This window comes from Dermacentor silvarum, chromosome 9, assembly GCF_013339745.2.
Source record: "Dermacentor silvarum isolate Dsil-2018 chromosome 9, BIME_Dsil_1.4, whole genome shotgun sequence".
Classification (NCBI taxonomy): Eukaryota; Metazoa; Arthropoda; class Arachnida; order Ixodida; family Ixodidae; genus Dermacentor; species Dermacentor silvarum.
The window spans coordinates 10,025,164-10,035,616 of record NC_051162.1 but is presented as its reverse complement, the minus strand read 5'-3'; the positions used below and the strand labels follow the sequence as shown (position 1 = coordinate 10,035,616).

The 10,453-nt window shown below is 48.1% G+C and overlaps 1 protein-coding gene across 1 annotated transcript; it reads right to left on the bottom strand.

The window, feature by feature from the left end:
- Positions 1 to 505: 505 nt before the first annotated feature.
- LOC125940297 (uncharacterized) lies at positions 506 to 2,566 on the bottom strand. The gene is made up of 3 exons (XM_049656327.1): positions 2,253 to 2,566; positions 1,299 to 1,440; positions 506 to 874 (listed from the first exon to the last, which is right to left on the bottom strand). The coding sequence occupies exons 1-3, from the start codon at positions 2,486 to 2,488 to the stop codon at positions 506 to 508; spliced, it is 747 nt and encodes a 248-aa protein (XP_049512284.1). The 5' UTR covers positions 2,489 to 2,566.
- Positions 2,567 to 10,453: the final 7,887 nt, after the last annotated feature.

Sequence of the window (10,453 nt, the reverse complement as noted above, 5' to 3'; positions counted from 1 at the left end):
TTGAAGACAATAGTGGAGAGTGATCACTTCAACTCTCCGGTGTCAGTGATTGAAGGAGTGCCTGTACTACCCATCATGCTATTGACCAAGCATTTCCGCTGACACCGCATTTAATGAAACCATATGCAAATGCCCCAAGTGGTTCTAAGCAAGCAATCTTCAACTACAACCTGTCAAAGTCGAGGCGCATTGTGGAAAACGCATTCGGCCGAGTGAAAGCACGCTTCTGGTTCATTCTGAAGAGAATGGAATGCAAACTGTCCAATGCCAAACTGGCCATTAGGGCATCCTGCACTTTACACAACATCTGCGAATGCTTTCGAGATCATGTGGATGAGCAGTGGATACAGGATGTGTACACCTTCAACGAAATGTACAAGCAGCCCCTGCACAATTCTGATGCATGCATTGGCGAAGGCGAGGATGTAAGTGCTGAGCTTGCAGAGTATTTTTGGAAACGATCCCAATGAACATAGTTGACCACAAGCAGCTCAAACACCATGCTTTATTTTGCCAAATACTTCACGAGCTCGTCAGTCAACAGTTTTTCTGTAGCTGTTGATTCGCGCACAATGTCAAGTTCCATTCGCCGTAGCTCCAACTCTTGCTTCCTGCTTTCGTTTAGGTCAGCACACAACTGCCGGTTCGTAGTGACTAGTTGCGCTAGGAGAGTCTTTTGTGTGGTGCGCCTGCTCGTTTGATTGTTTTGCTGGCTGTTTACTTCTGCCTGTGGTTGGGCCCAACAGTCGTCTGTGCTGTATGGTGATGAGGGCGAGTATAATGAAGTTGTATTATGTGAACATTCATCTGGTGGTGCTGGAGGTGGCTGGGAGTCTTCTTCGCCCAACGGCCCGTGCTCCATACTATGAATAATCTGAGAAAATGAAAGAGAATATAGCACATGTGAACATATTTGTAAAGAGACTGTTTGCAATGAGTGTTCTGGTTGTTACCACAGAAGCGAAAAGCAACTACCTGTCGCATGCAGCCTTCACAAGCTGAGTAGGCGTATTACCCGTTTCTATAATAAATATTCTACATATACTCTCGCATCTTGCAGCCACACAATGTTCATGTTGGTACACCATCAAGTGTGAATTCATGTTGACATTCTTACCCAGCCACAACAGCAGTTGTGCATAATGAATTGATAAACAAGTCATGTTTGCCGCATGTGATGTCAACAACGGAACACACTAAATCAGTGTGCCTTCTTCCTGGTAAGTGATACAAAACAAAACAGGTCTTTCGTACGCAGGTTGCACAGGATCCCTGCATGCTACAAAATATGTACTTACTATTTCAACAGTGGCGTCTTCGCCACACGTTTCTTCAGTGAGGCTGCTGTCGTTCATTGGCAGGCTGCCAGGGAACCTAGAAATGTCCTTGTAAAATCTCCACGTAATGGCTCCTTGTCCGGTCGTCTTTCGGCTGAGGTTCCTGCAAGAAACTTATGGCATAATCTTCAGAGACTTGTACTATGTTACTGCTAGTAGTAGTACCCTTTCAAAGCATGCAGTCCGTAAGCTATATCTGCCCAACAATGCATTGCAATTATGCTCCTTTCGTTACTTCTGCTATTACAACTGCTTCACGTTCATCTAGTCAAGGTGAGAGCAGCGTTAGCAAATATTTCTAGACGACAGTGCTTTTGAAAAAAGTATGCATTTGCTTGTTTTCTACTTAAACCACGCAGTCGACATGCAGGAATATTTGGCACGAGAAACGCAAAGAATGCAAAAATGCCTTGGGAAAAGTACTAGTACCTAGGGTGCAAAGTCAAAAAAATTCTGCAACCAAGAACTACGCACAGCTGCATTAGGAAGCGTTTGCAAGCCCTGCTGTAGTAAAAGCTCAAATCACTACGATGTACCACTCTACGAAATCTTAAAAAAATGCATATACAGAATGAAGACACATCGTTTCTAATTAGCGCCGCGTGAAGGGCGCATCGAAAGCATGTTTCTTATCATGTGCCTGTTATAACGCGTGGCGGCCCAGCATAAGTTGCCCAGTCCGAACGGGGGTTCGCCCAACACAAAATCAAGCGACATTCGCGCCTTTCAGTCTATTATCCACTAACAGCGTACTTCGCTGCGTGTGCCATGGCCGGACTAGAGGGGAGACGGGATACGCGTGCACATTGTGCGTGCGTCGCACCTCCCTGCATGTGCGGCTGAGCGTGTGCGCAGCTTAGCAACTAAACAGCATGCACGCGAGGAGTTTGGCCTTGTACGGAAGTGTTCACTTACCGGTACCGGTTTCCCAAATTTTCCATCTTGCTTTTAATGTCTTTCACACTCTTCTCCACCCCTTGCGCACGCAGGCACTCGGCTATGGCGACGTAGACTTTCAGGTTGCGCTTCGTCTTGCGCAAGTCACTGAGGTGGTCCTCCCAGACTTTCAAAAGCGCGCGCGTCTCGTCGTCGCTCCAGTGGGTTTTGTGCTTCTCATTTTCTGCTGACGAAGCTGCCCGGTTGCCTTCCATGGTTGGTACAAGGGTTAACGCGGCACCACTTCGCAGAAAAACAACATGCAGACGGGAATGAACAAGCGTTTCTAAACATGGCCGACAAGAGGTACTGATAAGTGGTGATAACTGCTGATGACGTCCTGCCGGAGTCTGGGAACAAGAATATAATGCACAAACCGCTTCAACTGGCATGCTGTACGTCATAAAATCTTTACAAGATTTATAACTGCAAATAATAAGAACTTTTACCCTAATTCTATTTTGTTTTAAGTTATCGTTATTGTAACCTTTTGCCAAGCCCCTGTCGTCGAGATTACACAAGTCGCGCGCGAATGAGTTCGGGAAACTCATTCAATGGGCGAATGCCATTTGCTGTGAATGTCATTCGCTATGCCCGTGTAGAAGCAACAAAAATGTCATTAACACGTAATCTCATTCGCTGCGACTGACATTACACGTGCCGTGTGACAGGGGTATTAGACGATCCTTCAATAAAATATCAGTTGAGAGTCAGCGCCGTGTTGTCGATTTTCCTTCCTTTTGTCCGTGTCTTGTTTGCGCTGTTCTAACTTGCCGTCTTGTTGCAGTGACAGTAGTGTCCTGTGCTTTTCAGGGTGTAAGTGTTTGATTATTTCATACAGTATTCTGTCACATCCTGGAGCGGACTTGTTACAACAATTCAGTGAAGCCTGAAAGTCCACAATGTTAAATGGACCATTGTATACTTCATTGTCCGTGCCTTTCCGACGCAGATGCAGTAGCTCTGTTTGTCGCTGGTATCTTAGAAATGAATCTGTGTATATAATGTGATGTATTGGAAATATTGTAGTCAATGACGGTCTCGTGTCCCAGCACTCACTGACACTGGCGCGCACATATTCGTGATGAGTTCCCAATTGCGCGGATACCTCAACAAAGTTCTCACACCCGCTGCATCATGCACCCTCCGCGTCGCCGCAACGCCTACCATGCTTGGTATGTGCTCTGCTCGCATTGACATTGCGGGGCGCCTAAGCACTGTATTGTTTGCCGCTTTGGAACAATTCCCCTACGGCGTCTACTCGGCTTAGACTTTTTATCGCCCCATTCAGCCATCTTTGACTGCGCGTCTACTATCATTCAGCTTGAACTGACCCATGGCTGTTATAGTCCACCAGTGACACCATCGTGGTTAAGCTCTCGCGAGGATATCCGCCTGCCACCTCAAGCCACTACGTACGTCGCTGTATTGTCGTTTCCATATGTTCCTGACGGCGTCTATGTGCTATGTCCCATACTGCTTGAAAAAAATTTGGCCGTTGCCCATACCGTCGTCACTATCACAGGCAATCGGACTTCGCTCCCTCTCCTTAATTTTAACTGCTGACATCAAATTGTTCCCAGATGCATGTCTTTGGACGACATCTTGCCTATCAACGATAGCAAGGTAGTGGCTTTTTTGACGCCGAAATTCCGTCGCCCTCCACAAGAACCACCGATTCACCTACTCTTGTCACAGACGATCTTAGCAAGATGATTGCGCCTGACTTTCTTTCTGCAAAAGCTGCTGACCTCCGCCGTCTCTTGGAAACTTACCGCGACATTTTTGACTTTGAAAACTGCCTTCGTCACACCTGACGGCCTCTATAAATTCAAGGTTATATGCCGTTCGGCCTTTGTAATGTCCCGGCAGCCTTCGAAAGAATGACGGATTCCTTACTTCGCGACTATAAATGGTCCACATGTCTGTGTTATGTAGACGATGTGATAGTCTATTCAACTTTCGTGAGTCATCTAACGCGTCTATCGGCCATTCTTGCTGTTTTTCGACGCGCCGGCCTGCAATTGAACGCATCCAAGTGCCACTTTAGACGTCGTCAAATTACCGTTCTTGGCTATCTCGTCAGTGCCACTGGCGTTAAACCCGACCCTGACAAGATTCGCGCTGTCCAAAACTTTCCTGTTTCGTTTTCCACCGCAGACGTAAGCAGCTTTGTTGGACTCTGCTCCTACTTCCGTCGTTTCATTTTCGCCGAAACCGCTCGCCATTTCACCGACTTACTTAAGAAGAACGTTGCTTTCACATCGGGCCTTGCTCAGATCAAAGCCTTCTCCGCCCTCGTACGCTTGCTAACGGCTTCCCCATTACTGGCTCATTATGATCCATCGGCCCCACTGAACTTCACACGGATGCCAGTGGCCATGGAATTGGGGCTGTACTCGTTCAATGGCAGCGTAACGAAGAGCGCGTAATTGCATACGCCAGCCGCCTCCTGTCACCCGCCGAGAGGAATTTTTCAATTACTGGACAGGAGTGCCTTGCGTTAGTTCGGGCAGTAGCCAATTCTGCCCCTATACATGTACGGCCGCACATTTTCCGTGGTTGCCGATCATCATGCCTTGTGCTTGCTTAAAGACCTTAAGGTCACTTAAAGACCCCACTGGACGATTGGGTAGATGGGCACTACGGCTCCAAGAATATTCATTTGCTGTTTTATACAAGTCCGGCCGCTTGCACTGCCTCTCCCGCCATCCTGTCGACCACCCTCAATATGATATGCATGACATCGACGCTTGCGTACTGGCCATTTCTGACCTGCGTGACATTGCCACTGAACAACGGCGTGATTACTGCTTACGTGTTCTTATCAATCGTTTCAGGCTGCACATGTTCGTACTCTGCGACGACGTTCTCTACTGTCGCAGCTTATGCCCTGAATGACCAGAATTTTTACTCCTCGTCCCACGCCATCTCCGGACATTTGTTCTTGAGCAGTTTCATGACGCACCTACTGCAGGCCATCTCGGTGTTTCTCGTACGTACGACCGCGTACGGCACCGCTTCTACTGGCCAGGCCTGTACCGCTCTGTGAGCCGCTACGTTGCAGCCTCTGCGCTCTGTCAGCGCCGCAAAAAAACCTGCTCTGCTGCCCGCTGGACGCCTTCACCCCATCGATGTGCCCTCACAACCATTCTTTCGAGTCGGTCTCGATCTTCTCGGCCCTTTTCCGACGTCGAAATCTTGCAATAAGTGGGTCGTTGTCGCGACTGATCACGCGATCCGGTACGCGATCACGCGAGCTTTTCTCACAAGCTGTGCAACAGAGGTGGCGGATTTCCTTTTACATGATATCATCCTCCATCACGGCGCACCCCGGCAGCTCCTCACTGATCGTGGCCGCATCTTCTTGTCCCGAGTTGTTGAAGAGCTCCTTCGCTCCTGTTTTGCTGCCGAGCTTGTGCTCTTGTTCTGCCGTGAGCCCTCTTGTGCCGAGTACAAGAGGACTCACGAAGCGGCTCAATTGCACATTGACAGAAATGCTGTCTATGTACTTTTCTGACGACCACAGTGATCGGGACAGCACGTTACCCTTCGTGACCTCCGCCTATAATTCGTCCCGTCACGAGACCGCTGGCTTTTCACCATTTTACCTTCTGTTTGGCCGCCAACCTACTGTGCCCTTTGACACCACTGCTTCCTTCCTCGACGAACACTCCCACTGAATATGCCCAAGACGTCTTCGCCCGGGCTGCACATGGCACGCCAGATGGCCGAATCCCGGCTGAATCTCAAGCCGCGCTGAAGATGTGGTACGACAGCCGACATCAGGATGGTCGATTTCCTCCTGGCGCCGTTGTCCTCCTATGGCCCGACACCATGTCGCCGCATTGGCTTGTCTGAAAATCTGATGCCGCGCTACACAGGGCCCTACACGATATTGCGTCAGCTTGGCGATGTAGACTACGAGATCACTCCGCTGTATTCGTGTGGTCCCACTGACGTTCTGCATGTGTCCCGGCTGAAGCCTTACTTTGCCTTCTAGTTAGCGCCGAGACGGCGCCTTTACAGGCAGAGATTAGGTTACGGTGCAACCGAGAGTGGCGCCAGTCAGAAGACGATTGGACGTGTAGAGGTGGACTCGGTCTCGACAGCCATCTTGTTTATGTATCTTTGTCTCTCTTGTAAATAGTGTAAATACATCTTTATATGTAACTTCCGCATCATAACAATATGCCGGCTTTTTTTTGTTAACCATATTCCAGGCTGTCCGCGTTCGTCAGTATAAGAATTAATGCGGGATCTTTGCCAGCTTTCCCTTTTGCACGGCGACACGTTCTTATACCCCCAGACTTTATTTTCTTAAAGCTGATAATGTTCTCTGTAGTCGCACAGTCACGGAGATGATTCCAAGCTTTATTTTATACGTATTTTCTACAAGAAATTACAACGTACAGAACATCTGCGTTACAAGCCTTGTGCGCAGCAACAACAAATCTATCGCAACTGAGCACAACCGCGAGCGACAAGGCAGAAAATAAACAATCAGATGGTGACCGCCCGGGAAATTTTACAGAGTCACAAACGTGAGAAGCCGCTCCTTAAGGTATTTCCTAAATTAAGAACGAAGAGCTAAACACACTAACACTTAATTCATAAGGGGGAAGTTATAAGATAGCTTGAAATACATTTTAGCCCCGATTTTAGTACGAGTCCATTTGTACAAAGCGTAATGAACTCCGAACATGTCCTATGAAGGTGTGGCGTCGCGTGTCGTCCATCCAGTCACCGTCTACGATATCCACCGAGGTTTGCAGAGCCGCACCGGCGTCATGTACACCCATCGTTAATCGGAGGCTGCTGAGGCACGCAATTGACACGTCACCACGTGAACAAACATGGCAGCGCTATCGGGATCGCCGTGAAAAGGGCCACTAGATGAGAAGGCTTTGTTTGCCACGTTGTAGAATGTGGGATCTTTATTATTTAGTAAGCATGCACTTGTGGAGAAGAGGACGTTTTCTACTAAGCGCCCTCTCGCATCACAACGAGAATCTGGCCAAAGAGGTGCATTTAAATCTTCTACTAGAATATAAGGCTCGGGAAATTCTGCGATAAATCTTTGGAACTCTATTTTGGAAAGTTGACAGCTGGGAGGGATGTATAGAGAACTAATTGTGATAGCTTATTAAACAGCACTGCTCTGACTGCAATTGCCTCAAGGGGCGTTTGCAGCTGTAAATGCTGACAGGCCTTATCTGCTATTATGGTCACACCGCCCGATGAAGCGGGAGCGTCGTTACGGTCTTTGCGGTAAATGACATATTGCCGCAGAAAGTGCAGAATTGAGGTGTGGCGCTTGCACACACAGCAACCTTGGATTAAACTTATGTAGGAGTTCATTTATGTCCTCCAGATTGTGGAGTAGACCTCTCATATTCCAATGTGTTATCTGTGTAGTCATATTGGTAGTGTTCTGTGCAGTATGTCAAGAGCCATTAAGTTCGCTCACGGGGCCTGACCCCGTGATACGGAAGTTTTCCTTTTTTCCTGGCACGCTCCACGGAGCTACGCCGTTCTTTCGACGCCTGAGACCCCGGAGTAGTGCTCGTTGCAATCATCGCCTCTTCAGAGACGCTGGATGACGCCCGCTCGGCGGGCACACTCGGTGGTGTTTCGGGCTTGTCTGCACGGGCAGAGGCCCTGGGATCCGCAGGCCCAGAGGTCTGCTGGTCCTTCTTGGCAGGGGGCGGAGCAGCGCTTGCCTCAAGCGGTGGGGGGTGGGGCTGATGGCGAGACCGTTGTCACACACTGTGTGACTCGGGCAGCCGCCGAAGGATGTAGCGCTGCGCCCCAGCGCGTCACAGCGGTGTAGGAAGGACTGGACAAATTGCGTAGAGAAAAAATAAAAAGAGTTGGAGGACGCTTAAGCTTCGCCTTGAACGCGATAGCGGTATCGGGACCCGTTCGCATCGCATCGTTCGCGTATAGGGTAAGTAGGCTTCATTCACTGCAACACTGAACGTGGGAAAGCCAGCTTACAAAGGCCAAGCTTACACCGATCCCCTTAAAGTAGGCTTCACTTTTAAACTGAAATGCATTGCTGGAAAGACGTTTTTTGAGGGGCAATATAAGTTGTCTTACATTAAAATGTCATGGCCCTAGCACCTTTTTTATTATTTTATTAATTGTTTGCTATTGCCCCGATGTGCGCAGCTCTGGTAGAAATGTTTGAGTTTCCGCGTAGCAGAATTAGGTTTTCTCGTACATTCAAATTACAATCCGACGGCGATTGGTAAACAATCCAACGGCGAATCCGACGCCGAATGGTAGAGTCGTACTTTACAATTTTTCTGACGAATTTCACTGTGATAAATTCAATTTTTGTTCACCAAAACCTTGCACCACGTGGAGGGCCTGCGCGGTCGATGTGGTTGGATAATTTTCTCCGCCACCCGCAATCAGACGCCGTTTGCCGACGCCGGATTTTCTGCAACACGGGGCCCCTAAACGCTATCGCGTTAAAATGTCGCAGTTTCTCCCGAGAGGCGAAGCATCAATTGCAATAGCAAATTAGTAGAGAGCTATACGGAGTAAGGATAATAGTTCTATCAGTTGTATAAACTTGGACATGTAGAAGCACCAGCAGCGCAGAACGGTTGTCGACGCCGTCCGCGTTTTGCCCGCGTTCGTACCGAACGCGTGCGGCGTTGGTGACTGTTGCCAGTGCCTCTGGAGGCGGCTTAGAGGTTTTCGTCGAGATCAGGACGGGACACTCGTCGAGCAGCGTCGGAAGTCTTTACCACTTTCTCGCCTCGCAACGTTTTTCTATAAATACGCATTTGGTGCCGCAGCTAAACGTCGCCTCCCCTCCCTCCCGTCCCCCCACGGCCTTTCGCGCGACGGAAGAAGTCGCGTTTGCTCGCCGCCGTGCATTCGCTTCCCGTGAAATCGCGCGTCACTCGCGTGCTTTCACTGGCACTTACAGCATACGGCGCGCGGCGACGATTTCATCGCCGTTGGACTTTATGCTGGGTATGCCGGGAAATGTGCTGGGCACGCTGGATATATTGCTGGGCATGATGGAATTCATTGTGGGTATGCTGGGTGGATTGTGGGCGATATAGATGGTGCTGGGTAGATGCTGGGTAGACGGTGGAATACCTACTGGGTGACTCGTCTCAATGGTGGGTGTACTGGGTGGACGGTGGAATACATACTGGGCGACCTGTGCAAATGATGGGTGAATGATGGGTGTACTGGTTGGATGGTGGGTGAATGGTGTGTGTGTTGGGTGAATGGTGGGTGTACTGGGTGAATGGTGGGAGGACAATGGGTGACTATACAAGGTGTTTCAGCGAACACTTTCAAAAATGTTTAAAGGTTGCCTGTGGAAGATAGCACAATTCGAGTTAATGAGCTGGTCCACTCGAAGAGGCAGACATTACTTGCAAAAAATAAATGCATAATCAACAATTCAATTAAGAAAAAATCACTAATTAAGTTTCTAACTAATTACCTATTGTCCCATATTCCAATTTAGAAATTCCAGCCGTTGAGTTCGCAAGGCGGATCTACGAATTATCAGGATGACACCAGTTTGGAGATAATAATGATTAAGATATAAATGTTTTGGTTGCCTGTGGAGATAGCACAATTCCAGTTCATGATCTAGTCTACTCAAGAGGCGGACATATACTTGCACAAAAAATTCAAATCTTCTGTTCAAGTATGAGTGTTACACTTTAAGCAGTTAAATCAACATTGGAAGTGGTTAATTTTCTACCATCAGTTAGATTGAACTCTTTCAGTCACACCTTCTTTGGAACTTCATCATGTTAAGCTCAATGTTCTTACCAGCATCCAAATTTTGAGAGTGATGCCTGGTTTTTACTCGAATGGTGGTTGCATCCTCTTTCTTTACTACATAAACATTAGGTTGTTTCTCAAGGGAAATGGCCTGTGGAATGGTCTTGAAACTGAATCTGATTAGCGTATGATTGAGAAGAGTGCGTATCAGGAAAGTCAAGCTTCTTTCATGACTGCCTTCTCTGCCAAACAGCTGGGAACGTGCTTGCATTTTTGCAAGATTAAGTATATTTACATATTCCCAAATGCTACACAGGGTGTTCATTTTTGTTTTACGGAATTGTTAGAAGTTGCGTGCTGTGGCAGGTAGCATAATTCTTATCAATTGAAAGATGGGTTATTCGATGAGGCAG